We start from the raw sequence: 27,207 nt of genomic DNA on the forward strand, positions 1-27,207 counted from the left end.
GGCTGTAGCTCAGGTGGCAGAGCAGGTCAGCCACTAATCAGAAGGTCGGTGGTTCGATCCCAGGCTGCCTCCTGGCTGCATGCCAAATGTCCTTGGGCAAGATACTAACCCCATGTTTGCCTACTGGTGGTGGTCAGAGGGCCTGGTGGCGCCAGTGTCTGGCAGCCTCGCCTCTGTCAGTGCGCCCCAGGGCAGCTGTGGGTACAATGTAGCTTGCCATTGCCAGTGTGTGAATGTGTGTGAATGGGTGGATGACAGGTTGTGTAAAGCGCTTTGGGGTCCTTAGGGAATAGAAAAGCGCTATACAAATGCAGGCCATTTACCATTTATTTATTTCACTGGCCTTCTGTTCTTATCACTGTGTGTTAGTGAATCAGAATCAGTCTAAACTAACAGGCTTGTGTAATTTGCATATAATCATGCTCCCATTTCTCTATATAAAGAAACACATTTACCTCCTGGTGAAATGGAGAAAGTAGTTGTGATGAAAATTTCGTTTCATGCCCCGTGTTAGTTTAACTTCCTGTTTCTGATTTCCTGATTGTTCCCACCTATGTTAATTCAGCTGTGCCTCATTCCCCACCTGTCACCTGTTCTCTAATCAGCCTTCCCTGTATAAACTGTATTGTCAAAGCATCTGTTATATTTTGCTGTGTTGTCATCTGCTGTGAGCTCCTGTGGTTTTTGGATTTATCTTGGATTCTGGGTTTATGTTTGGTCTGGTATAAAAACAAAAAAAAAGGCCTGTTGCAAGTCTGGCTTCTGTGTTTTGCAGTTGGATTCAACCTCCTGCACATCACCATCTGACAATGTGCATGCCATGATTGTAGCAGCCTCCTACCATTGCTGAATATATGATCAGGCAAATATACTTGTAGTCTGCCCATTTGGCTAGGAGTCTAAATGACTAGTGAATTCTTTTTGAGATGGTTAGGCGTAAAATATGTCCTTCGATATTTTTTTTGGGCCAAGAATCAGTTGTTAGTTGCATCAGATTCCACTGAGTGCCATTACCTGCACTTTATTTTTCCCATATCCTTGATAGAATTAGTCGTTAAGTACTTTCAGGTGGAGACCATGAATAGCATGGCAGTTTTGGGGAGCATTGAATCTGTTGTAAATATCAGCAATGAGATGTATTTTCAAGTCAAGTGTTTTCTGTTTAAATAATGAAAAACTTCATCAAAAGTCCTCCAGTGTATCTCTCTCATCTACAGGTGTTGACTTGAGTGTGATGTAGTTGGAGGCACACACTAACCAAAGCACAAAAGTGGTCTCAATACAAAACCAAGAGATATCTAAACATTTTTTTCTTTTTTCCAGGTTCAATGGAGTCTTGGTCAATCAGTCTTGCGTCACTTTCTCTCCTTACCTTACCATTCATGCTTTTTGGTAACATACTTTTTTGAGTATATCACAGTAAACTCCTGTTTTCAGGAATGCGCACTTGCTACAATCATACCCTTCCAGATGACACCAGAAATCAAATCGAATCACGACTCCTTTCTAGTTGATGGATGTGCTCTCAGGGCAGACATGGACATTGGCTACGTTCCGTCTTCCTCGACAGCTGTTGGAGAAGTTTTGCACTGCTGCACCTACATGAGACAGCACAGCAGCTGTGTTTAGAAATGCCCGCATGGTCTCCTTGCCAAGGACCTTATGCTTTCCACTCTTCTTTCTCCTAATTTATACTGCAAGGAGGTAAACATCTCACCCAGTAAAGATGCTGCCAAACAGTTGTGTGACTTTGTGGGCAGATTCCAATGTTCACATTTTTAGCTCTCACATATTTAGCTGTCATTACTTTCAACAGGCTGTGAACTGGTGAGAAATGAAAAGTGAAACAGATGATTAATTTGCCTTCACGCATAAAGCAAACCTGGTTTTACTAACCTGCCAAGCAAAAAGACAGCAGCACTTTTATGATGATTATTCTCTAGATTTACATAATTGCCCCTGTTTCTTTTTTAGAATCAATGTGATAGATGAATTTTGATAGAATTTATGAATTTATGAATAGAATAGAATTAATGGCCTTAAGACAGCTGTAATTCATAGACTGACAAATACCAATTGTATTTATGTTTTTTTCCACCCTCACGAGTACCTGTAATTTAGTTAGACAACCATGCTATATAAGTCCTCCAAAGTATGTGCGGTATCACAATACAAGGGCAAAGCTTTCAAGAATAAAAATAAAATCACCCGTGTGTTTACCTCAAATGTCAGAGCTGGGATTTGTTCCTGCTAAAGCCCTGTCTGGAGGGACGGAAGGACGGAATTTAAAGCAAGACATTTTCAATTCCAGAATTCGGATATCTGTCAGATAAGTTTCTCTTACTTTTACCACAAACATGGCTGTAAAATCATTCCATAACAACACTGAATCCTATTTTCCATCTTTTATAGAAGTATGCATCATGACAATACACCTCCCCTCAGCCACAGTGCAGGCAATTTTCCACACAATGCTTCACATCATGGCATCGAGGATGACAATGGAGTGAGAGAACCTGTTTGCTCTCAGATACTGCTGTGCCGTACTGACAACAACTTATTACCACAACATATGATTCATACATACTCCACAGTGTTCGCAGATACGTAATGCACTCATCTATTGTTCATCCTGTCCACAAATGTTCCTGAGATGAAATAGGTGGCTCTGGGGTCGAAGCAAGTAATGAGGAACTTTTTTCTTTTTATGTGAATTATTTGTACAAAATGCAAAACAATTAGTTTATTTTCTACCAGTTTCGACTTACAGTAGTGATTTTAATAGATAAATATGACTGATTATAATTAGCAGTTATGATATTACATTTAATATTCCTAAATGTGCTTGAGTCATTATTTATAAGTGAACACTACTTAAATATTTAACAATCATTAGCAATATTGCAACAAAACTCTGTACACAGGTACATCATAAGACCCTGGAGGTTCTTATATATATATATATATATATATATATATATATATATATATATATAATAGACTAGTTATAACAATGTATTCCCTAGTTATATACTTTATAATTACTGAGACTCTGCAGTTACTTACACCTTTTTAATATTGTTTCACTCAGAGCTGCTTTACTATACCATCATTATTCTGACAGCATGGTTTTCAGCCATGGCAGGTAGCAGTTTGAGGCAAACAGCCACAGTAAAGTGATGTGTAGCTGGAAATATATAGTAGACCAGGTAATGAGAATGAATGAATGTTAACATATTTACATCAATTTAAAATGGATATGACAAAATACAAAAAAAAATGCTATTACTGATATTTTACTTACAATATACAAAAACATTTAATTATATAGAATTTCATATAAGTAGAAGATGAGGGTTCACAGCATGTAGTACGAGACACAGATCTTTGTGATGCATCACTTCAGCCTGTTGAAATAACTGAACTGGACATCTTGCCTGTGTTTGTGTTGTGTTGATGCCTTTTGAAATATTTGAATTATTTATTTGCTAAATAACACGTCTTGCTTTGCAGTCCAAGAAGTCTGTGCTCCAGTCAGTATCTACAGTTACTGACTGTAGATACTGTAGACACTACCATCTTGTCCAAAAGTGGCTCCAAAAGAACATCAGTGGTGCGGGCAAAACAGAAGCCAACAATTGAATAATTGGAGTTACTGTGGCTATGATATGGAATAATTTCTGGAAAAATCAGAAATAAAATTGCAGCTGATTACTGCTTCAACTATCTTTCTTAAAATAGAATAGCCTTTTATGGTCAATGTACATGTACAATGAAATTTTGGGTGCTTCCAACTGTGCAGGAATAAAATATAAATAGTAAGACAACAGGAATAAATAACAAACCTGAGGAATATGTACAGCCAAGAGGAATATATACTAGCTACAGGCCAGTAGGTCAAACAGGTGGTGGTTGGGGTGCAAGGGGTCACCTGTGATTGCCCTGGTTTTCCTGAGGACGGAGGATCTGGTGATGGCCTCCAGGGGTGGCAAAGGGCAGCCAGTGTTTATTACCCTCTGCGCAGCCTGCCTGTTCTCAGTTATGGTCTTCGCGTACCAAACATCCAGGCAGAAGCAGAGCATGGTCTCCAGCTCTCAAGGCCAGCGGCAGCTTCTGGTCCAGGTTATTATTCTTCAGGACACGGTGAAAGTGCAGCTACTATTGGACCTTCTTTACCAGGGCGTTTGTGTTGTAGGTCCAGGTGAGATCAGTGGAGACGTGAGTGCCTAGAAACCTGAAGGTGGAGACAGATCCGACCCGTTCTCCATTTATGATGAGAGGGGAGTGGATCTCTCTTGAAGGAGAGCCTTCAAGAGAGTGAACACCAGGAAAGCAGCAGGACCAGACGGCATCCCAGGTCGTATCCTCAGAGACTGCGCATACCAGCTAGTTAAATTTACCCTTTTTAATTTTCATATTTATTTCCTATCTTATTCATAGCCTTTTCTTTTTTTCTTTAGGTCACGAGCAGTTGTCTAAGCATTTCACTGCATATCGTACTGTGTATGACTGTGTATGTGACAAATAAAATTTGAATTTGACCTGTCTGTGCCTCCTGAAGTCCATTATGAGTTCTTTTATTTTACGGACGTTTAGCTTCAGGTTATTTTCTGAACACCAGCAGGACAAGATCTCTACCTCTGCTCGGTGCGCTGTCTCATCTCCATCAGAGACGAGCCCAACAGCAGTGGTTCCATCAGCATACTTTGGTGCATACATCCAGTGCTAATCAGCAGGTGGCAGGGAGCATCTGAAGGTGGTGTAGTTTGGTGTTATGGTGTTAAACACTTAACTCTAGTCCACAAAGAGCATCCTCGTGTAGCCGTTTCTGTTCTCCAGATGGCTCAGCACTCTGTGAAATGGTGATGGTGATGGCATCCTGGCGGTGTAATGTCTGGACCAGTAAGTCCACTGAAGCATCAGAGTCCAGGATTCAGTTACAATCATTGCTTGCTGTTCCCCACAATAGCCCATGGAGTACCCAGTGGTCTCCCAATCTCAACTGGAATACTATAATTCTGGTACCGTTCCTAAGTAAATTTCGGGTTCAGGCAGTGTATTAGCTCCTGATGACTGAAAGTCTTCACTTCACCTTCTTACAACACATTAATAAGACATAACTAATTTTTTTTAGAAATGCACCAAAAGTTGCACAGTGCTAAAATAAGAGGTTAACATGCTGTGCTTATTTATATCATTCATTATTACATTTTAGGTTAATTTTCCTGTTTGCCTTTAGGTTAAACCAACTCCAATTTGTTATTTCACGTGTACTGTTTACCTCTTGGTTTAAGCACCAATGCTTTACCCACAGTAACTGTAGGTTAGTTAGTTTTTAATTTTCATTATGTAAAATCCCATTCTGTTAAATTCACCAGCTAGTATTTTTTTCTTTTCTTTTTTTCCTGAGCAACTGTACCTTATAATTATCTCTTTATGCTAATGTGGTTCTGCCAGTGCATAGATAATTTTCTAGGCCAAGCTGAGTCCTTTCCTTTGTCTGTATATTCATGACTACCAAGCAGAAGTATAGCATGAAGATTCTTTATATACAATAAACTTCTTTTTTTCATGTAATGCTCAAATGATAAAAAAAAAAAAAAAAACAATTAAAATGAGAAGATAAAATAATAAAACTATTGTTTTTCTTCCTTTTTTGGTTAGTTGTTGATAAAGTTCATATGAAAAAAAGTACAATTTTAAAATGCAACAGCCTAAAACTTTTTGGAAATGTCTTTCTATCTTTCCTTTCCACAAAAAGCTAACTATTTTGTCAAGAGTGTGTATTATTTGATACCTCCAGTGAAAAGGTGAGCAGGCCATTTATCCTGTTTGGTGTTTGTCAGCTCATATCCACCAGACCAAGTGACAGTGTTGTCCACGACTTCTCTGGGAATTCATGTAGCTCGAGGGCCTACCCATAATCATCACTGCCATTGTCAGGGCAAAGCACAAAACGGCCATTACTCCCTTGCTGAATGGCTGACCTGACCTCCTCACAGTGTCCCTCGCCATGAACATCACTCTATTTGGCCCTAGTATATCTCTTATCAGGGAAATAATGGCAGTGCTTCTGCTATTCTCAGTGGTATTTCATCTTATTTGAGAAAATTAAGATCTTATTTGCATATCGATACAGTGGCTTTGAGATTTCAAAGTAACGTGAAGTTGGAATGAGTACAAACTAATCTTGAGCAAATTAAATGACTTACTGATTGGGTTGAATTAGTAATTAGTTGTTAATATACTGGGCATGAAATCAAAAGTTCAAGTTTAAGCGGGATATAAGGAAATGCCCAGGCAAGTTACAACCTGCTGCAAAATCTGCAAGCATAATTGGTTTGTATGAAATATGGCATATCATTTCAGACATAACTGTAGAGCATCTAACTTTGCACACCAAATGTGTTCTGAACAACCAATAGAAAACTGAGCAAACACCTTTGTGGAAGTGTTTGTATCAGTATGATGTGTTGTGTGCTGTTATTGTGATGTTATTTATTTCTAAGGTTTCCCTGGAAAAAATAAATAAATTAAGAGCAACATGTAATTGCTAGGTGACTTGAAAAATCTTTGATTGGGAACAGCCCCAAAAAGTGCAGTTTATTTCAGCTTTACTATCTTTTCCTATATCTCTTTTAGTTTATTTTCAGTATGTGCCTGGCCTGCTGTGAAGGCAGTAAAGAGACTATATGATTGATGGCATTCAAATGCAAATCATTCTCAGAAATAGGCCTTGAACTCCATTATCTGTGCTGTACACTGAAAAAGGCCACCTAGAATTCTAATGAACTTGTGATATAGCCAAAAGCTATACTCTGCAGCTTCGAGTTTATTAATGTTTATTATTTAGTTCCTTTGCTATGACATTTAGTATATTCTACCTAAAACGGAAATGTCCTTACACAATGCCACTACCACTTTTCTGTATGGTGTTAAGCCAGCTGTGCATACAGCACGGTTTGCCCTTTCACAAGGACCTCAGCATGCAAGGTTTCCTGTGGTGTTCTTTAAACAGCCAGGGATCACTACAGGATTAAAGATAATGTGCATCATCAGGACTCAAGGTTACAGATAACAAGGGATGTTACTCAGCTTTTCATTAAAACCTACAAATAAAATGCACATGTAAATGAAAATTACTAAAATTTGAGAAAGTTAAAAAAATATATAAAATTAGTAAGTGAAATATTACAAGTAGAGAGGAATTTAAGTTTGAGAGCCGTCAGATACAGTAACATGGTGTATTTTGCTAGTTATTCCTGCTCTCTAACTATATATCTTACTCTATATCTTATCTATCTTATCTTACTTTATATTTTACTCCTGCACTGTTGGCGTGGAGCGCCCATAATTCCGTTGTACATGTAGAGGGCTATGTAAAGAGCTCTACTCACATTTTGTGAAGATTTAAGAGAATCATTTTATTTTTAGCAAGCTTTCCTTGTTGCTCTCCACAGATCTGATGTTTTCAAGTGTTTTTCATAGTTCTGTTTGCAACTTTTCAATGATGTCTTTTTCCACTTTCATGTTTTTAATTCACCAGATGTTTCAAGCCAAGTATTAAAATGCTTTATTGCAATAACTTAGAAATGCACTTACTCCAATTCAGGAAAAAATGTATTACTAATTTGGAAAGATGCATTGGATTATTATTAATCTAATCTTGTAAAACAGGCGCTGTTGCTAATCATAACTCACTGAAAAGTTTAAGTCAGTCAGATTAACTTTGTTTTTAACAGAAAACTGAAAAAGTGAAGAGAGGTATTTTGGCATAAAAGTATTATTCTAATTTTATTTGACAAACAGGACTTTTACATATTATTTTACTGTCTTCAAAACCCAAATCTTAATGTGTCTAGACACAGCTGTTTTAAACCAATTATACACCTGAAATTCCAACTTAAAAGAACATGTTCACAGTTGGTTTCTTGGTTCCAGTCTACCAAGCCTGAGGCTAACCCAAGGCTGCAGACAGAATGGTTATTTTCTTGCAGTTAACTTTTTCCCAGGAAGACCGTAATGCTAGCCAGTGATTCCCTGAGGGTGCTGAGCTTTGTTAGATTCTATCCCACCATATCATTGTATGTACCTTACACACTGTGCAGCAGTTTATCATCAAGACTAATATCTGACATGAAAGAATCTCATCACCAAACTCTAAGTTAGGAGTAGAGTTGAGACCTCTGAGACATCCCTGGTATATTTGGTGTGTATTTAAGGAGAGAAGTAAAGGTCATGAGATGATGACTACCTCAAAGCACAGTATATAAATGTTTGAAGAGCAAGCAGAAGGGAGGCAGAGTCTTTAGTTTGGGGAGAAATGTTAGGAATATGACTGCTCTCCACTAAAATTAAATAAATCTTGTCCAACTACTGCCAGTAGTGTCATCGGTTGTTTCATTTTTTTCTCTCTTAGTGGTCAGTTAGAGAGGCTTAGTAAAAGTCCATATACTTAAGGATAATTTATTTTAAATGTTAACTGTTAGTTACTTGGTTAGTAGCAAGTGATAATAATAACTGACTTATTTTTATTTAATAGATTAATCAAGAGCAGAGGACTTTTGCTCTTGATCTAATTTATTTTGGATTATTATTATTTTCTTTATTATTATTATTTTTATTATCATTATTATTATTTTAATTATTATTAATTGTAGCTGTCCCAGGTCTGCCAGTTCTTCTAGAGTAATATCTTAATATCTTGGACTTGGATTGTGAAGAAATTGTCTAGTATAAAATGGCTTGCTATAGGAGAGCTAACCCTAATGGATTTGGAATTCCTTGAATTTTTTGGAATGTCAGATGTCTTCATTCTCTTGACATTTGTGCTTTGCTAATAACTGCTTTTGGTTTTTAAAAGTACAATATGAATTCCTGTGAAATTTAGTTAGCATTTGTGGCTCCTGGAGGATCCTGATGACACTAGATGTCCTCTGTTATTTTAATCCAGCTAATGACATGCAGAGCTAATGACATTTGCAGTAGCATAGTGTTACTGCAAATTATCATTTCTTGTCAAGATCAAAACAAAATTGTGTTAAATATACTTAACACACACATAAAACCTACAATAACAATTAATTAATTAAGTCCCTTTTCTAGATTTTTCTTTAAACAATCCAAATGATGAACAACAAAACCAGTTAGGTGAAAAAGAAGGAAAAAAGAGAATGTGGCATACCTTAGTCAAGAGACCAGGAGCCATGACATGTTGTTAGCATAACATGGAGGGGCCCCCTAAGAATTTTAGCCAGGAAACCTCATTTCAGGAGGTGAGCTAAAAAGGAGTTGAGCATTAGAGGGCAAACAGGTAGGGAAGTTTTTCCAGAAGGTGTGTGCACAGTAACGGTTTTTGATACGGGCGACACATGCGGTTGCCCGGAGCGGCATCGTGGTGGGGGGCGGCATCACGGGCATCGGCAAAAATAAATAAATAAATACACTCATGCTGCCCGACGTCATACCAGCGCATATTGGGAATGACATAGGCACCGATCGGTTTTCTATTGCCCATTTGCTGGGAGTAAGGGCGCCCTCCGTTTGCGAGGTGCGCCTGCTGCTTGCGGCACAGGGAGGAGAGGGCGGGGCGGTGGGGGATTCTCTGGCTGGCAGGAGCATCTAATAACCAACTTGCAAAATAAAACAAAAATAAAAACAAACAACAAACACGAAAACACCAGACATAATTATGCAGACTTATAATTTGCACCGTTGTTTTTTCGAAATTCTATATACGAAAAGTGAGTGCGAGAGCGCGAGAGCCCTCGGTGCACCTGCTTGCTGCTGAAATCAAAGTAAACTTTATTGTCATCCCCGCTACATACAGTACAGCATATAGAGAGACGAGATGAGGAGGCTCCAGTCACAGCAGTGCAAGGAAACAAACAATAAATATAAGAGTAAGAAATTAATATACACTTCAGGACTAGGGGTAAAGGGATCAATAAGAGTTTAAAATTTACAGTTTAATGATTTAAAGTCTCACACACAACCTGTCGAAAGGGGAGGAGGCCCAGCTGCTTCCAAATAGAGCACATTTCATTTATAATACTGTAAATCCAAGCCCATTATGTATTCATGATTTGAATCCTGGGTTGTGCGAAATCCCAGAAATAACCCTAAAGTGAATCTGTGAACTAAGGTGTAGATCTATTAGGTTATGTTGTGGTGATCCTCGGGTTGGGGGATGGGTGTTCAAACCAATGGAGGATGGACAAGAAGTCAGTCAGTGAAAGGCAGCTTTTATCCAATACTTTTAGACATTTTGAGCAGATAAGGCTCAAACATGTCATAGGTCAAATTCACATGTAGTTACAAAGGTCCTCAACGAAAAGGGATAAAAGCTTAACTGCCTTCTTTTAAATGTTAGCAGTACATTCCTAAGGTGTGTTATAAATAAACGTAATTACAGTATTTACAGGGTCTTATTCTGTACTCAGTCTAACCATGTGCCTCTTTGCTCAACCAATTACAAGGTGAATGAATTTTCTTTTCTTTCTTTCTGAAATCCTGGTTAGCACAACCTTCCAGCTCTGCACACCTGCTTTTCTCATCATTGGCTTTAGTTCCTGAAGATGTTGTAATTAGTTGGAGATATCGTTCAAGGGATCTGGATAAAGCAGATGTTGAGGGGTTTGCAGATCCATGAGGTTAGAGAAAGATGAATACAGATTTAGCCCCTAGGCTGCGTCTCAGCATTTAAGCACTTTTCCCCTTAGCAGAGCAGGTGGAGGATGTCAAGACGGTAAGGAGCAATTTGCTAGTTAACGTGCCAAATATTACTATCATCTTTAAATATGTAAGTTCTGGAAATAATGCCTGTGTGTTCAAAAGCACAGTGTAATTAAAAGGCTGATTCACTGAAAAATAAACACATGATAAGAAAATATGGTCGCACTTTCTGTTACAGCTAGGTAATAAGGGGAAATGGGTAATAATCCAGGTAATAATCACACATTAAGTTTGCTTCAATAGGTAATTATTATTCTATTTAAAATAAATGGACATTTTTGCATTTTGCAGCTGTATTTTGAGCTTTTTACACAGAAATTACCACAGGTAATTGCACAGTAATTTCCACATTGTTACCCCCAGTTTTGAGGGCTTTATTATTGGATTAATCAATTAACCTATCCCCACAAGCTGCATGTCTTTGGATGGTGGAAGGAAGCCAGAGTACCCGGAGGGAACCCACGCAAACACGGAGAGAACATGCAAACTCCACACAGAAAGACCCCGCCCTGATGTTGGACTTGAACTTCTTGCTGTGTGGCAACAGTGGTAACCACCGTGCCACCGTGCTGCCCGCTTATATTATATTACTCAACTGTATCCACATATATTAACCTCGAAATACCTCCTAAGACCCGAACTCTTCCACGGCATGCATAATTTCTCTTTGATATTTGGGCTGATTGGGGCCCGATGAATGTAAAAACAAAGAATTACCAGATTTCTTTTTTTTTTTACCTTATTTTTGTTTTTAAGAAAAATAAGAGCTACATATGAGGATATTCGTTTAAAATGTTGATAGAACGGTAGCAGTATAATGTCCTTGTACGTGGATATCAGGCCCTTGTAGAGCAAAATTGAGTATTTTGGTCTAAATAACCCAAAATGTGATGTCCACATTTGTGGACGCCAGGTCCTAGGAGGTTAAAGTCAAACACCTGTCATGGCTTCTAAACATGTTACAAAATGCCTCTTGTAGATGAATTAGTGAAACAACTTCATCAGCTCTCTTACAGTGTGTTGTGACGTCCTGGTGCTCATCACCATTCTGTGTTTATGTGCTAAATGAGAAATAATTTCTTTGTTACTTAAACAGATTCTGAAGCATTAACTAATTTACACAAAGTGTTTTGTAGGGTGTGTTAATTTCCACATTGCATATTTTCTCTCAAAATATTGTTTTGATTGTTTTTCTCAAAATAGTATTTCAAGCTAAACCTCAAAGTTTCAACTCTACTCTCAAAATAATCTGTGTGCTTAAGTGTGATGAATGTTTCTTTAGGATTTCCCAGCAATCTAGAAGATTCTGATAAAATGCTTATGTGGTATCGAGGGTTAGTCTCATTCATTTAATGCAGGGAAAGCATCAGTAACAAAACGTACATTTAATGACGTACATTTTGCATTTTACATTTTTAATGTACAAAATCTATATCTGTATATTTATCTTATGCTAATTTCTAGTGCCACTTCACTCTATTATGGGGCCAAATATTGTTCACATTAGTACTATTTTGAAAATTTAAAAAAATACAAATTTACTAATATTTTATGCTTTGTTTTTATGGGTAAAACTCATTATTTAAAGTAGTCTCTTGCTGCAATATTACATTGATAGACACATTAAGAAGTGAATGATTTGATCCAGTAATATATTTTAGGCATAATGAATGCTTCCATTTCAGGTACTTTACCCTGCTTAACTAAATTAAAGGAACACTTAATCAGAGTATAGGCAAGTCAGTTAGAGGGGTAACAGTGAGACAAACAGGAATGGTTTTACAGGTGGAGGCCACTGACATTTATTCCCTCCTGATCTTTTCTGACTTCCTTTTGTTCAATAGTTTTGCATTTGACTGTGGTCAGTATCACTACTGTTAGCATGAGCCCATAGCACAAAGCTACGGGGATGTACATTGCCAAAAGGTTTCCAGTGTTCCCCAGCAGGTTTCAGGGCATGTAGGAGATTCAAGGAGCCAGGTAGTTATTCAGGGAGGGACGGACAGGCTGTAGCACAATCCATAATCCTCAACAGACCTGGTACCTCCAGCAGGTCACTGGCATGAAACAGACCTAATGAGACTAGCCTGAGCTCCTGACAGCCTCTAGTGGACCCTGTGCTCACTGCCTAGCACTGTGCAGCTCGATTGGCATGTCCCATAGAACTCCAGAATTGGCAGGTCCACCACTGGCACCCTGTGCTTTTCACAGATGAGAGCACCACAGACTGCCCAGGAGCTCAGTGATGCCCTGGTCCAGATCTGGGACCTTAGGACACCATTGTTTGTTTTATTAGGACCATGGCACAACATTTTCAGGCATGCAAACAAGTACATGGGGTCCATACAAACTACTGAGTACATCTGGGTTTGCTTCATTGGAACAGCATTGAAAAAATAATCTAGTCTGCCACATAACAGAAAAAAAGGATTTGGGGGTGTCTTCTGTAGGTTGATAATTTTCACTTCTATCAAGCTATGTGGCATCTTTAATCTCTAACACATTATCCAGTAAAGATATCCAGGATTTTTATTTTTATTTATTTATTTATTTAACCTATGGAGATATAATTTCTTTTCTAATTGCTCCTTTAATTTTTTGACAAGTTCATATTTTGATGCAAAAGCTTTTGAACTAAGATTAAAACCAGGATTAAATAAAGTAAGGAGTCTAAATATGTGTTGTCATCACCAGTTATTTAACAAGAATTATGTTCAAACTCTGGTGCAGAGTAGTTTTTCATGTAATATGTTTGTATGAGGGCACAGGGCTGTACAAGCTTGAACAGTGCATCCAATAAAATCAGTCCATCCAGCTCCAACAATTACAGACTGATTTCAAAGTTACCTCTCACACAGTGCTTTAAGTGGCCCAAAAGAGGTGCCGGTACTCTATTTTTTTTCCGCCTCCCCTGAGGTAACAACAACTATATTGAATGGGTTTTATATACAACAGTCAACAGACAACCTCATACAAAATAATAAATCATTTTATTAGTTTGTGGATTTGCTTGAGCTAGAAAGAGCTACTGAACATAAATAAAATGTGCAAAAAGGTATTGAAAATTTTTTTTAACAAAATGTACATAAAATAAATTATAAACTAATTTGTATTTTGCTCTCTCTTGAGTCCCTGCTGGTATCAGCAGCAGCACTTGTAAAGTGTACCTGCAGAGCCTGGTAGTTCTCCCATACTGCTTTCACTGTTCTCTCACTTGAAGCAACCCAACGCACTGATAAAACACGGCCTATCACAAGGAGACGTTGTCCAACATTGTGAGCACTCTCGGTTAACTCCCTTTGGTTTTTTGGTGATGCATGGTAAAGGGGGTAAAGCTGATCTAAGAATATTTTAAAGTGGTTGATTCCTCCTACCTCCTTCAAAACATCACAAACTGCCAGTTCCAGTCTGTGATTGGAACAATGCCAGACAAACAGGTAAGGGAATTTGGAACAAAGCTGCGCAGCAACTCCTGCTTTCCTCCCAAGCATCACTGAGGCTCCATCACAAGCAAATGCCAACAAATGTTCCTGTAGGTAGTGAGGGTCAAAGCCATTATTATGAAGACATCCTAACAGTGCTTCAGTGATGTCCTTTGCTGTGGTCCCCTGCAGCTCAATCAGTTCAAAAAATATTGTGTCTGGATTTTCACTGGAAATAGCTGACCGCAGGCACACGACAAGCACAGACTTTCCACTTATTGTAGTGGATTCATCAATGAGCACACACAATTTTCTTTCATTCATCACTATGTCATTGACTACCTTCTTTTTCATTTCAGCTGCAATGTGATCCAGTATATTTGCACATGCGTTATTAGAGTGCAAAACTCTGCCCATCTTGACACCATTTAAGACTTGCAACTGGACATCTATTGGCATGTCTGTAAAGGGACGCCCATGCTTGCCAATCTTATAAGCTGTTCTAAACACATTGCAAGTTGAAGCGTAGTCAGCCTTTCTCATATCTTCAATGTGTTTTTGCATTGTATTTTGTGTTGCCTTCTCTTTTATTTCAACTGCTTTCTTGTGATAAATTGAGTCTCTGTGCTCTTTTATTTTCTTTCGTAGTGAGTTTTGTTGTGCAGCCTTGTCCCTTCCAAAAGACGAGATTAAGCACCCACTCCACTCCTGCGACACTCTCTGCCCTTGCTGCATGTCCACGCAAGCACAAACTTGACTACACACACTACAACCCAACTTTTGATTTCTGCTGATCATCCACTTGTAATTTGTGGAGAAATACCGGCTTTGTGCTTGGGACCAACATTCTGGCCACTCATGCTCGCTAACGCGGCTGTTGTCATCGGTAGAAATGGTATCATTCTCGTCCTCGTCGTCGCAAAAAGTGCCGTCGTCCGCGGCTGCGGCACTAGTGCAGCTTTCATTAGCTTGCGTCTGACCTGCAGCGATATCATTCTGGCTTGGTGGGGTGTCAGCCAGCGAGTCCTCTGATTCTGACCTTGTTCTTTTACTACTCAGAGTCTGAAGCCAGGAGAGCATATTAAGTGTTCATTGTTTTTGTATTTTAACCGAGCAGCTGTTTGCGCGTTTTACACACACTCTCCGGACCACGTTGAGTTGTTGATATGACAACGGCAAAAGCGACGCATGCGCTTTTCACTTGTAAAACACATTGGTGTATGGGTAATGTAGTCTATGCTCTCGATGGGACGAATTAGGAAGCGTGCTTGTGAAGGGCGCTCTGAAAAGCGGCAGCGCAGCCAAACGATTATAACAGATGTGCAAATGAGAGTACCGGTACGCTAAAAGCACGTTCTGGGCGCATGGAGAGGTGGCGGTACTCTCAAGAGCTATATTTAGAAGTGTCGGTACTGAGTACCGGCGCGTACCGGCCCACTTAAAGCACTGCTCTCACAGCAAAACCTTTTGAAGTTATAAGTCACAACATCTATGAAAAGTTTAACCACAGTACTGAGCAGAGGCGGAGCCAGACATTTGAAACACCCGGGGCTTAGCCCAAAGAGTAGTATGCATGTGGGATTTTTTTTTTTTTTTTTTTTTTTTGGGGGGGGGGGGGGGGGGGGGTGTAGAAATGACTGAAAGATTAATAGGCTCTGTTCAAAAAAGAATGACTTCATATAGGGAAAAATATATATCACATGTGCAGGACACCTTAAACTAGTTTTTTAATTAAGCAGCAAGGCAGAACAAGGTCAGGGCTGTATCAAGACACGAGGACTAAACCCCAATTCAACCAGACCCAGAACTGATCCAGAATTAAAACAGGACTACAACAGTTCAAAATCAGGACTACTGAGGACTTAACCAAGACAGAACCAGAATCAGAACTAGATGATAGTAGCACTAAAAATCATCATAGACCTGCACTACACTTATTTTTTTAATTCTACCAAAGTCCACTATTTAGATTGAGAAAAGTTTATATAATTATTTAGCCTTGTTGTGCAAACAAGCCTGCATAACTTAATAAATACAGAATTTGAAAAATAACAAACCTAAAAAGAAACACTAGGTACGAGATACATGAGGACCTATGATACGGTGATACTTTTGGTAAACAACCATTTGACTAACATGTGTGTCTCACCTGCTCTTGTTCATCTGTTCTGTCCTCGTTCTCCTCTCTCTCCCTCTTTGTGCTGACAATCATCAAATATACAGTTGAAACCAGATATTTACTCTTCAGATAAAAACACTTTTTTAATTGTAACATCAAATCAGACTAAATGTTTATTTTTTTAGATTGATAAATATAAAAACATATTTGTTAACTTTAAGAGTAAAGAGAGAAACTATCTGTGTTTCTTAATTGCAAATGGCACCAAATTGTATTCAAACTTGAGCCACATTTATGGAGCTCCACAGTTCTGTTCCTGCTGTTTTGGTTGATATCTCTTGATTTTCCCATGTCAAAGAAACAGGCTCTGTGTTTTGCCTTATATGCATCCACAGGTGTGCCACCAATTTACTCACATGGACTCTACTAACCTATCAGAAGCTTCTTCAGCTCAGAATGGAATCGTCTGCAGTTTTCTTATTAATTAACAATAAATTTAGTGTACATGTACTCCTACATTTGATGAAAGTGATAAAAAACAGAAAGCTCTGTCTCTCTTTATTCTGAAATTTAACTAATTCAAAATATATTTCAATATTTATCTAAAACAAAAATTTACTCTAAATTGATGTTGTACAGTAAAAATATTTTATGTTTTCTCCCTAAAGTGTATGTAAATATCTGGTTACAACTGTGAATATCCTGCTGTGTACTGAAATCCCTCTTGTTTTGCATAGAAATATACTGAACAACATACAAAGCATAATATATAAAATAACATTTACCTGAGTTTTTTCTTTGAAAGAAGCCTCTAATGTCCATTCTTATGTTTCAGTACATAACTGAAACCGATTTAGTCGGGGAGGGTAAGAACTGAAAATATGAAATAAACACACGTAAGCTAAGACTCTCTAAAAAAAATAGCATTTGTTCGGCTTTTCATTTTGCCATTTGTTGATTCACTTGAAGAGCAAGTAACGTAATATTGGTCAAGTGATCAGTTTGATATCAATCTTTCGTGATGCACCGTCATATTTACATTATTTGTACGGTACGAATGATTTGCTTTGGTACCTGGTCAAACTTCAGCTCTCCTTAGTATGGCTGGCTCTGTTTCTCCAACAGCGCACTCACGGGCAGCAGCTCCCCCCGCCCCCTCGCTCAGTCGCTTAGTGCCTGAGCTCGGATCATACCAATATCAGGGGGGGATTCACGCACAGTCGTAAATTCCCACAGTGTGCACTATGTGCTTCGAATATTGTGTGTACTTTTTGTTTTATACAGTTGTCAGCCAGACATCTAACTATGAAAAAATTACACTCCAAAAGACCCCGGGCTTCTGACAAAACAACCCGGGCTTAAGCCCCGTAAGCCACCCCCCCGCTCCGCCCCTGGTACTGAGACTATTCTTAACAGAGTCCCCAAATGAACTTTAAATGACCTTTTAGGAACTGCTGACACTGGTGAATGTTCAGTCTTTTACTGCTTGACTTAAGTGCACTTTTGGTACCACTGAAATATAAAATTCTGATTGAGAGGCTGCATCGCCAGGATGGCATACCTAGGATGTTTCTACAGTGATTTAGTTCTTATATAACTAAATTGAAATTTTCTGACCACATCTTTTCCTTTCAGCAAACTGTGGCATCTCCCAGGGGTCTGAACAAGGACCTGACGTGTTGGTTAAATAATCCACCACTTTGCTTCATTGTACTAAAAAACAAAATATTGTTTTTCCAAGGGTATGCAACTATATTACTCAGTGTAAAGATCTAAGATGCAACAAGTGTGTGTACCTGTTTAGACATCTTTGTGAGGACAGAAAATTGGCACATTACTATACTTGTGGGGACCAATAGTCAGTTATGGGGGCAAAATGCCCACCCCCACAAGTTTGAGGCTTAAAATCTGGTTTTAGTGTCAGGGTTACAATTAGGTTATGGTTAGAATTAGACTGATGGTTAAGGTAAGTAGCTAGGGAAAGCATTATTTCAGTGAGATGTCTTCACTAAAATATAAAAATGTACGTGAGTGTGTGTGTTCATTAAATTGTGTTCATACCGTCTCCCCTTAGTCATTTAGTAATTCAATTCGTTGATGTTTTAAGCTTTTCTCAATTTTATTCTTTCATACTTTCTTTTATTTTGGATATTTGTAATTGAGCTATTTGTACATATTACACTGTAAGACCGAATAGTAATAGTTTGATAAATGAAATGAGTTCCAACTACTTAAAAACCTGTTATAAGTTCATACACCTTTATTTTTTTGATTAGTTTGAACAATTTTGTTTTTTCAAGTTATCAGTACTTGAATATATTGATTAGTTTCTAGCATTGCGCTCAAATAATTTGAGTTTTAACACTGACGTCACTTACGTGCCTACGTACGTACCTACGTGGGCCACCTGTTTCTTTATGAAGTGCTGGCAACCATCTTGGATTCCTCGCTTCGAGTGCGAATGCCCGCTCATTACCCCGAAAGAAACTTGTGGAACGTTAATATCCGAACAGAAATAAAAACATTTGTCAACGGGTTTTTTGCGGCATTGCCTTTGACGCTGGATAAAGGAGGGCATGCTATGGTATGTTACGGACTTTTGAACTGGAACAGCTAACCCTCTGCACTTGGCTAGCTGCATTTACCGCCTTCGCGGCATCTTCAGGAGCGCTTTGTGGTAAGTTTTATTTTTTCTGAAACTATAGTTCTCCGTTGTAATATGGGTTTTTATCGTCATAAATGTACAACTCTAGCAGGCATTTAAGAATTACATGCATGCGTCGTTTTATCCATGTCGGCTTGGCCCCAAAGTGTTTGCATGAATTATGCTAATACGCTCATATTTAGTATAACACATTATTAGTCCCTGGGACTAATAATGTGTTAATAACTTTTCTAATCTCTTACTATTTTAAAAGAAGTCTTTAGAAGGCATTTCTGGATTTGCAGATTATAAACTGCCTTGTGGTTAAATTGTTGAATCAATATGCACTGCTGCGCTGCTTCACACTTAGCGCATACGTGGATATTGATATTGGCTAGCCCATTTGCTAACTAGTGGAACTTAAAACTTACGTTTAGTTCTCTGGAGTTGTACATATTAAAACTGGGGCAGCAAAATTGTAGGCACAGGACATACTTACAAAAGCAGTGAATAATCATTACATAATTACGCGGTAGAACTTGGTTTACATTGCAAATAGTTATGTATACCAAGTTGAAATGTAGAATCTTCTGAACTGTAAAATTGTTGTGCCTGGTCTATTTTAGGTTAGCTTAAGGGTGAATCCATCAATAATATATTTACCAAACAGTTATTTTTTCGTTTTATTTTATTCTGATGCCCAGTGTTCATTAGTGAAAGACTTAGTTTTTTATCTGTCAGGGGCTGGGTCTGTGAACCAGCATTTTGAGTTTATTTTGTAGTTTTGCTTTCTTATGTTATATTGAAATGAGGTGAAGTTCTTGTATTGTTGTTATTATTAGTTAAGGTTTAGTTGAGTTCTGGGCTGGTTATGTTTCATCTGTGTCTCCTTGGTTGTGTGTCTTTTCTGTTCTCTGTGTAGTCTGTCTTGTCTTCTGTGTTTTACTGTTATGTCCATGCCAGGGCAGAAGTAAATTTTCAGGGGTGAAGATGCTGTTTACCTTGACCAGCTAAGACTACAGATTGTAGATGAAGTCGAGAAAAGTGAAAAGAATCCTGATTACAAAGCTGATGCTCACAACTTTGGCCTTGCAATGCAAAGAGATCATCAATGATGACCTACCAGTAGGTCAGATCCTGGATTGCTGGCCTACTCTGAAATCCCAGTCCCAGGTAAGAATGTATATAGATGTATCTAACAAGATGTATTTTATATCAACCCCTGTTATCTGGCCTGTCTGAACAAATTATGCCTTTGGAGTGTAAGGATTTTGATGTATTTTGCAAAGATTTATAGACTAATTGAAACTTGTAAACACAAATGTATCCTGTGTGTTCAGATCTGTGCAGAATTCCACAGGATTACAAACCTCCACCTGAAGAACCACTTTTATGCTGTGCTGGACCAACATGCTCCCCGGCTCCAGAGCTTATTCAGAAAGAAAGCTGTTTGCACAGGGAACGTGTCTGATGTCCTGTCTCAGCTCTTCAGAAGCTATAATCTCCAGGTTAGTGAGTTTTTGTCTTGTTTTTTGAGCTTCATTTGATTTGATCAATTTTTCAATTTTAATTACCATTCTTGACTAGGTTAGCCAATAATTTAAAATAAAAATTTTCTTGTGATGTAGGAACAAGCTGATATCCATGCCCAAAGTGCTGGTGTGCTTCATGCCCTCTCTGCCTATTTGTACGAAGACACCTCTACCTTCATCAAAACATGGGATGTAAGTTTTGGACAAAGTTGTGAACAATATCTTAGTAGCATCCTTGTTTAGATTTCTCAAAACATTATGACACTTTGAGAGTTTGAGAAGCATCTCCATGCTTGGATCTGTCTACAACAGTGTCCATGTCACATAATGGAAACACTACATGTTTTTAATGTGCGTAGACCTTCTATAATGTTCCTAGCCCAACCATACATCACTGTACAAATGAAAAAAAATATATAACTCCTATTGACTTTCTGTTGTTATTGCTACGAAGAGGTATGACTTTGCTTTACTAAAAGTACTATTTTTGTCAGTTTGTTTTCTCAAATCTTGGTGTGTTGTGGCTTTTTTGTTGTTCAAACAATTGATTTCTGAGCTAGTAATAATCCAGAAATGTGACTTGTATAGATGAAACTAAGAGAAATAGGAATGCACTAACATGTAGTAATTTTGTTTTCTGTAGATGATGCATTCTGATAGACCAGATATTAGTGAAGTGCCACTTGGACTCCTGATCAGAGCCAATTCCAGCGATGCAACATTCTTCTGCCCTGAGAAGACTGCAGTTTTGGTCGAGGGTAACATGATCATTGTTTTCACCACCCTGGCTGATGCATTTCTAGTAATATTTGGACTGACTGACGTCCTGCACCTAAGCTACCCAAAATGTTTGGCCAACATTTTTGACTTTATTCAGAAAGTTTTGATGGGTCTGAAGGGTGGGAAGTTGAAGCCCAAAGTGCTGAGTCTTAAAAATGATCTTTTGGCAGCAGAATAATGTCCAGGATTCCTACACAGCCCTCAAGTGCCTGTTAAAGCAAGTAATTCAGTTTATCATGTTTCCAAGTCTGGATAAGTTTTTTTATAAAAAGAGAGAATAGAATAAAGAAATCTTTGCAGACTCTGTTTCATACTTCATTATCTAAAAGCCACATCCAAAGTAAAAGGGGTGATTTTATTATTTTTATTTATTTTTTTCCCCCCATCATCACTTGTGTTTTAGTTGATTTTGATTGTGTTTTTAGTCAGATAACTGTAAATCTATAGAGAAAATGAAGGACAATCTCATTTCTGGCTTCTAGGTGGGATCTTGAATGTCACTTAAGGAACGTTCCTCCTGAACTACTCATAACTGACATAAGGCGCTAAGGAGGTTTATAACACTTTGTTTATGTCTCTAAAGAAGTATTTTTCTATTTAAAATTTTATTGCTTTGTTGTTGAGACTGTGATTGCACTCTACAAATGTGCATTTTGCATAACCACAGTACTGGCATATTAAAAAGGTTACCAATTATATTTCAGTGTATTAGCTGCACTATACTATTACTTTCATTCGGTTTTCCCACCTAATAATGCAGGATTTTCTTTTCCTTTTGTTTGTTTTTTTAATAAAAAGGCCATACTCATGTGTTAATCAAATTTGAATACTCTTAAAACATGTTGTAACCTTGTGCCAAAATTTCTGACATTATTCCCTATAAAATGTGGTGGATTTATGTCTTTGGGCTTTTTGTGTCAAAGTAACTCAATAAATCTGTAACTTGAATTTATATTTTCTGTCTTATGTTTTTACAAGTGTAATTATTTTGGGCACTTTTTTTTTTTTTAAATCAAATTCAAAATACAGTAGATTTGGATATTACAAGCATTTGTATTTAAAATTTTTGAGTTGTATTAGCTTAAAATGGTTAACATTTTGAAACTAAAAATTAATTCCTTAAAGTTACTTGAGCTAGATTTGTACTTGAAACTCAAAATATCAAGTAGAGAGTACTAAACCAAAAATGTGGATATAACATAAAAACATTTATCAATGGTACTTAAAAATATTTATCTAAAGCTAATAAATAAAGTGTGTTTATTTAACTTTTATTTTTAAGTTTTAGTTACTTAAAATATTTTATGTAATCAGTTTCACCAAAAGTTTTGAGTAAAATTAACTTATTGGGTTTTACAGTGTAGAGCTTTTTTCTTACATCTTGGTACTTTGTAATACATTGTATTATTTAATTTAGCTCAGTCTGTTACTGTTCTTATTGTCTTGGCGCAACTGTAACCACATAATTTCCTTAGGGATTAATACATTATTCTAAAAAGTAAAATTTTACTTTATTCATAATTATGGATTCACACAATAGTTTCCTTTATTTTAAAATTGCGCTTGAGGACTATTTTACTCTTTAGTACCTAGCCTCCTCCATCCATCCATTTGCTTCCACTTATCCTTATAAGGGATTCGGGGGGCACACTCACATTTACACCTACGGGTAATTTAGCATCACCAATTAACCTTGGCACTCTACTACTAACTGCATGTCTTTGGACTTTGGGAGGAAGCCGGGAGTACCAGGGAGAACACGGGGAGAACATTTAAACTCCACACAGAAAGGCCCCGGCCAGATGGTGTCGACTCCACCATCTGGCCGGGGCCTTTCTGTATGCACCGAAAACGGACTCTTGCTGTGAAGCAACAGTGTTAACCAACGCACCACCATGCTCAGGCTTCTTAAAATGTCATTTGAATTTTATATTTTTTACAAAATACTTGTTGGCTCCCTCTGACTTTTTGTGGATCAATTAAAATGCCCTAAACCACTTCTTCTTTGTTTAATTTTAGTTTATAAAGTTATATACTTAATGTAAAATGGCTGACTTACTTGATTATTAATCCTTTATTATTCTTATATACAGCTCAAGAAAGACTATATGTCTAGCAGAGCCCATGGTTTTAAATCTGTCTGCATGAAGTCTGTACTAAAGACTTCATTATGAAACTATAGCAAAAATGACATTTTGCATGTTCCAGCAACTTGAAGAGTACAGTAACTAAAATCCTATTTTCCCCATAAGCAGATCAGGATAATCCTCCGCTGAAATGACAGCGTAAGTAAGTGTGGACATGGAGAGATGGATATAATCTTCTTATGTACTGGCGCAATACAAGGAGACTGGAAGTTCTATAGCTGATAACTCACCTTTCCTGACCCATGTCAAACACCATCACAGTGTGGGAGTAACACCAAAGTAGATGGATCCAAAGAAGTTGTCAGAATGCCACAACAAATTTTTGTTGTTGCCTTAAAGTCACTACTGCGGTCAGTTCATTACACTGGTTCTGTTTTTGGAGCAAGTTTAAACAAACAAAAAGGAATTCTCAGTATGGTTAACATCCAGTCATAGCCATTTGTAAATTTTAAGAAGGATTTGCATAAATGACTCTAACGCTACACTGCATGCATCTGTCTTTTTCCAAACAGCCTGACATGAACCTGAGCGCAGTGGTGGGAGGGAATCTGATTTTGCACCAGAAGCTAAAAATACAGTGGCTTTTCCTGTCATGTAGGAGCTTGGCACTCTGCTGAAGATGTTAGTCACTGGCACATATGAACACACAGGCAGCTGTGTAATGTACTGAGGTCCCCCCTCCTGAAAAATACTGCAGAACACTCCCACACTAACGTGTGGTTGTGCTCCACAAATGAATATTTCTGATGTTTATTTTTCTGCTCTTCTATTTTCATTAAACCTCAATGTGTTATTTGATTAAATGAAAAGACTTTTGACTATAAATCTAGCAGATGCTCCCTACTTACCTTAACAAATGAATGACAGCTGAAAACAATAAAGAGAAAAGGTTCTATTCATAATTTTCTGCTCCATTTGTTAATTTAATTCTCAAAACATTTATACAAAGGCAAGTCTAAGAGAAGCACAAAACACTAGTCATCACAATTTACCATACCAGGAGAAACAGGAGGGGGTCCTGCTGTCAAAAATACAATGGTATTGTGACAACATCCAAAATACATGGGAGCTATTTCTTGAAAAGAAAAGGAGGAGGGTCAAGCAATTGTCTAATCAATAATGGATCTTAAGGCAGTTTTCCACGCAGAATACAGAATACATATAAAATGTCTTTGTACAACACAAAACGACTGTCTGTGTCAAAATGTTTGGGTTTTATACAGGCCTGTCTAGAAAACACTGAAAAAAAATTTAAAAGTTTAATCTTAAACTATATTATGTTGACAAAGATATGATCCAAAAATGTGTAAATACAAAATGGAATTCAAATTCCATTTGTTTGATCATAAACGATTCAGTTGTCCACAAAAGAAAAATCAATAATTCAGAATGTTTTTAAGTCTAAATAGAAGAACAGTGTCCTCAATGTCAAGTGCAATCAGATTTTTTGTACTGCATGCAATTTATTTTAAATTGTCTACCAGAGTGGGGGTAACTAAAAATATGACACTTGGAAGCAAAATTATATTGTGCACACCATAAGTGTTAAGAGTTGCCATCAAGGACAGATGAGAGAAAATTGAAGGTTGCACAAATTCCCTAGGTGTCGTCATCGCCATCTTCAGTGGCTGCTTGTGCACACTGGGCGTTTGTAGCCAGGGGAGAGAAGACCAAAGAGATGAGGTCGGATACTGAGGCAGGTCTTGGGTTCTTGTGGAAAATACATGGTGTAGCCTGCCTTGCAGACTGGGCAGGTCTTCACTGTTATACTGCTGCCCAAGAAAACAAAGGAGCAAAACACACATCTTATCTAGTGTAAATGTATGCACAGGGCCAGAAAGAAAGTCTTCAGGGTTGAGTTTGAGTGAGAAATAAACTTAAAAGCGACTTTCTTCTTCCATAGCTAGTTATCACTTCATGCCATCTTTATTTTTAAAGCAGTTAATATTGGTCAGGGACACCCGTGTAAGAGAGTACAATTTGTAATGTTGGTTTGTTTTTTTTACTATTTTGTGGTGAGTAATAAGAACCAACTGATTTAGGCAACAGCTGACAATAATAAGTCAATCAGCTTTACTTATCCGTTTTCCTTTTTTCTCAGATGTTTTCAGTCTGTCTGCATCTTCATGTGTGAATTCACATTTCTTCCACACATTAACTCTACGTTAACACCCAGAGCTAATATTCAGATTTCACGCCTAAAGTTTTTCTGGAAGAAAACATTTAGTTTTCTACACAATATGGATATTTTACCCTCTTCCTGTGCATTAGCTTTGACATGTTTTATCACAGGAATCACAGAAAGGTGGGGGGAAAGAAGTGTTTTCCAGCTGCATCCACTTTCCTTGATACCTTGAAGATATTTCACAGCTCATCAGAGGAAACTTGAAAGAGAGACATTGCTCCAATGCGTTCATGGTCATCCTCAAGACCCACTGCTCACATAAAGCAGCAAGGCTGTACCCACACAGCAGGGCACAAATCAATTGTGTATAATGCTTCAAGAATAATGTAATTGGCTCGAGGACCCTTGATGATCCTGAAGATAAAGGAGGATACTGTTTTTCCTTTTCCCCTGTCTCTGCTGCCCTTGGGTGCGGTGTTCCTCTTTGACTGAGTAGCTGTCATGCCAAGTCCTCCAAGCACAATCATTAGTGTGTTATTACTGATTATTATTCATTAACCTGCGGTCAGTAGTAGGGCAGATAAACAGGAAGAAGCGACTGTACTCCCTAATGAGAACAATAACTCTGCTTAAATTAGATGGTTCTGTCACAGAGTGACGTGAAGGAGGAATTCATTTATAGGATGCAAAAGTTGAGTCAGGCTTTTCAGGTGGGAAACCCACTTGCAAACTGTGAGCCATCAAATGTCTTGACAGACACTCTTAAGCTAAGCTTTCTGACTATTTCATTTTAAGGCCTGATGTTCATAAAAGTCAGAGTGCTACAATTTATACCAGCTGTAGGATATGTTTCAGGTGTGAATGGCTTTCAATCACACTGAAAAGACCGGCTGATTCATAATACTCAACATTCAGTCAGAGAAACCACTAAGGTGAGTTTGTCAGTGTAGGCTCAGGCTGCTGGGTGACTTCCCATGATGCACTGTTTCTTCTCCACTCCCGTTTTTGCACTCAATATGTTTATATATTGTACTACTGTATGTCATTAACTTTTGACTTTTCTCTCACAGAGTTTGTGCTTTGTCCTTCGTCTTTCTGTTTCATCCCTTTTTTTTCTCGTCTCTGTCCTCATCCCTCAACCAGTTGTAATGGTTCCGCTCTCTGAGCCTGGTTCTGATGGAGGATAAAAGGGAGTTTGTCCAAGTGTGGGGCTCTTTAGATTGCTGATGTTTATCTTATAATATAAATATAATATAATATTTCCTTGAGATATTAAATTATATTTATATGCTGAAAATTCTTTGAATCTGAGAATTTTCTCCATCTCAATCTTGGTGATTTTTATCGGCAAACGATTTGTGGTTGACGGGTTTTTAACCAATTACCACAATCTGGATAATTTCACTGATCATGATGTACAAACTGAACTTAATATTTTATTCAGTATCACTGAAACTAGCAAATGAGGCCAAAAAATGTCTCAGGAAAATGTTTTTTGAGTTGATTGAGTGAAAGAGGTTTTTTTTTTTTTTTTTTTTTGCAAATTGTCACCGGCTGGCATTTGAAATGAAAGCACCTTTAATGTACTTTACATTACAGTGCGTTTTCCTTTCTTCACTTTTCACTTCTGGAAGTTACATCTATATTTAGCATCTATAGAAATTAATTGCTATTTTTGTGGGCAACTGGACAAACACACCAGCC

At 37.8% G+C, this 27,207-nt stretch overlaps 2 protein-coding genes across 3 annotated transcripts; one reads left to right on the forward strand and one right to left on the reverse strand.

The window, feature by feature from the left end:
• Positions 1 to 12,839: 12,839 nt before the first annotated feature.
• On the reverse strand, positions 12,840 to 15,289 carry LOC146685979 (E3 SUMO-protein ligase KIAA1586-like). Its single transcript, XM_085440964.1, has 2 exons — positions 13,902 to 15,289; positions 12,840 to 12,935 (listed from the first exon to the last, which is right to left on the reverse strand). Exons 1-2 carry the CDS (start codon positions 15,234 to 15,236, stop codon positions 12,840 to 12,842), a joined length of 1,431 nt encoding a protein of 476 aa, XP_085297090.1. The 5' UTR covers positions 15,237 to 15,289.
• A 3,267-nt stretch (positions 15,290 to 18,556) lies between these two features.
• LOC146685980 (uncharacterized) lies at positions 18,557 to 21,487 on the forward strand. 2 transcript variants are annotated; one of them, XM_085442097.1, is made up of 5 exons: positions 18,557 to 18,952; positions 19,842 to 20,092; positions 20,260 to 20,427; positions 20,548 to 20,643; positions 21,095 to 21,487. In XM_085442097.1, exons 2-5 carry the CDS (start codon positions 19,949 to 19,951, stop codon positions 21,407 to 21,409), a joined length of 723 nt encoding a protein of 240 aa, XP_085298223.1. In that variant the 5' UTR covers positions 18,557 to 18,952; positions 19,842 to 19,948; the 3' UTR covers positions 21,410 to 21,487. The 2 variants fall into 2 exon arrangements, with proteins under 2 accessions (XP_085298223.1, XP_085298224.1); XM_085442098.1 differs by having other exon boundaries at positions 18,557 to 20,092.
• Positions 21,488 to 27,207: the final 5,720 nt, after the last annotated feature.

This window comes from Copadichromis virginalis, linkage group LG19 (assembly GCF_057382275.1).
Source record: "Copadichromis virginalis isolate Kocher_CV1m ecotype Utaka linkage group LG19, C_Virginalis_male_GT1.1, whole genome shotgun sequence".
Taxonomy (NCBI): domain Eukaryota; kingdom Metazoa; phylum Chordata; class Actinopteri; order Cichliformes; family Cichlidae; genus Copadichromis; species Copadichromis virginalis.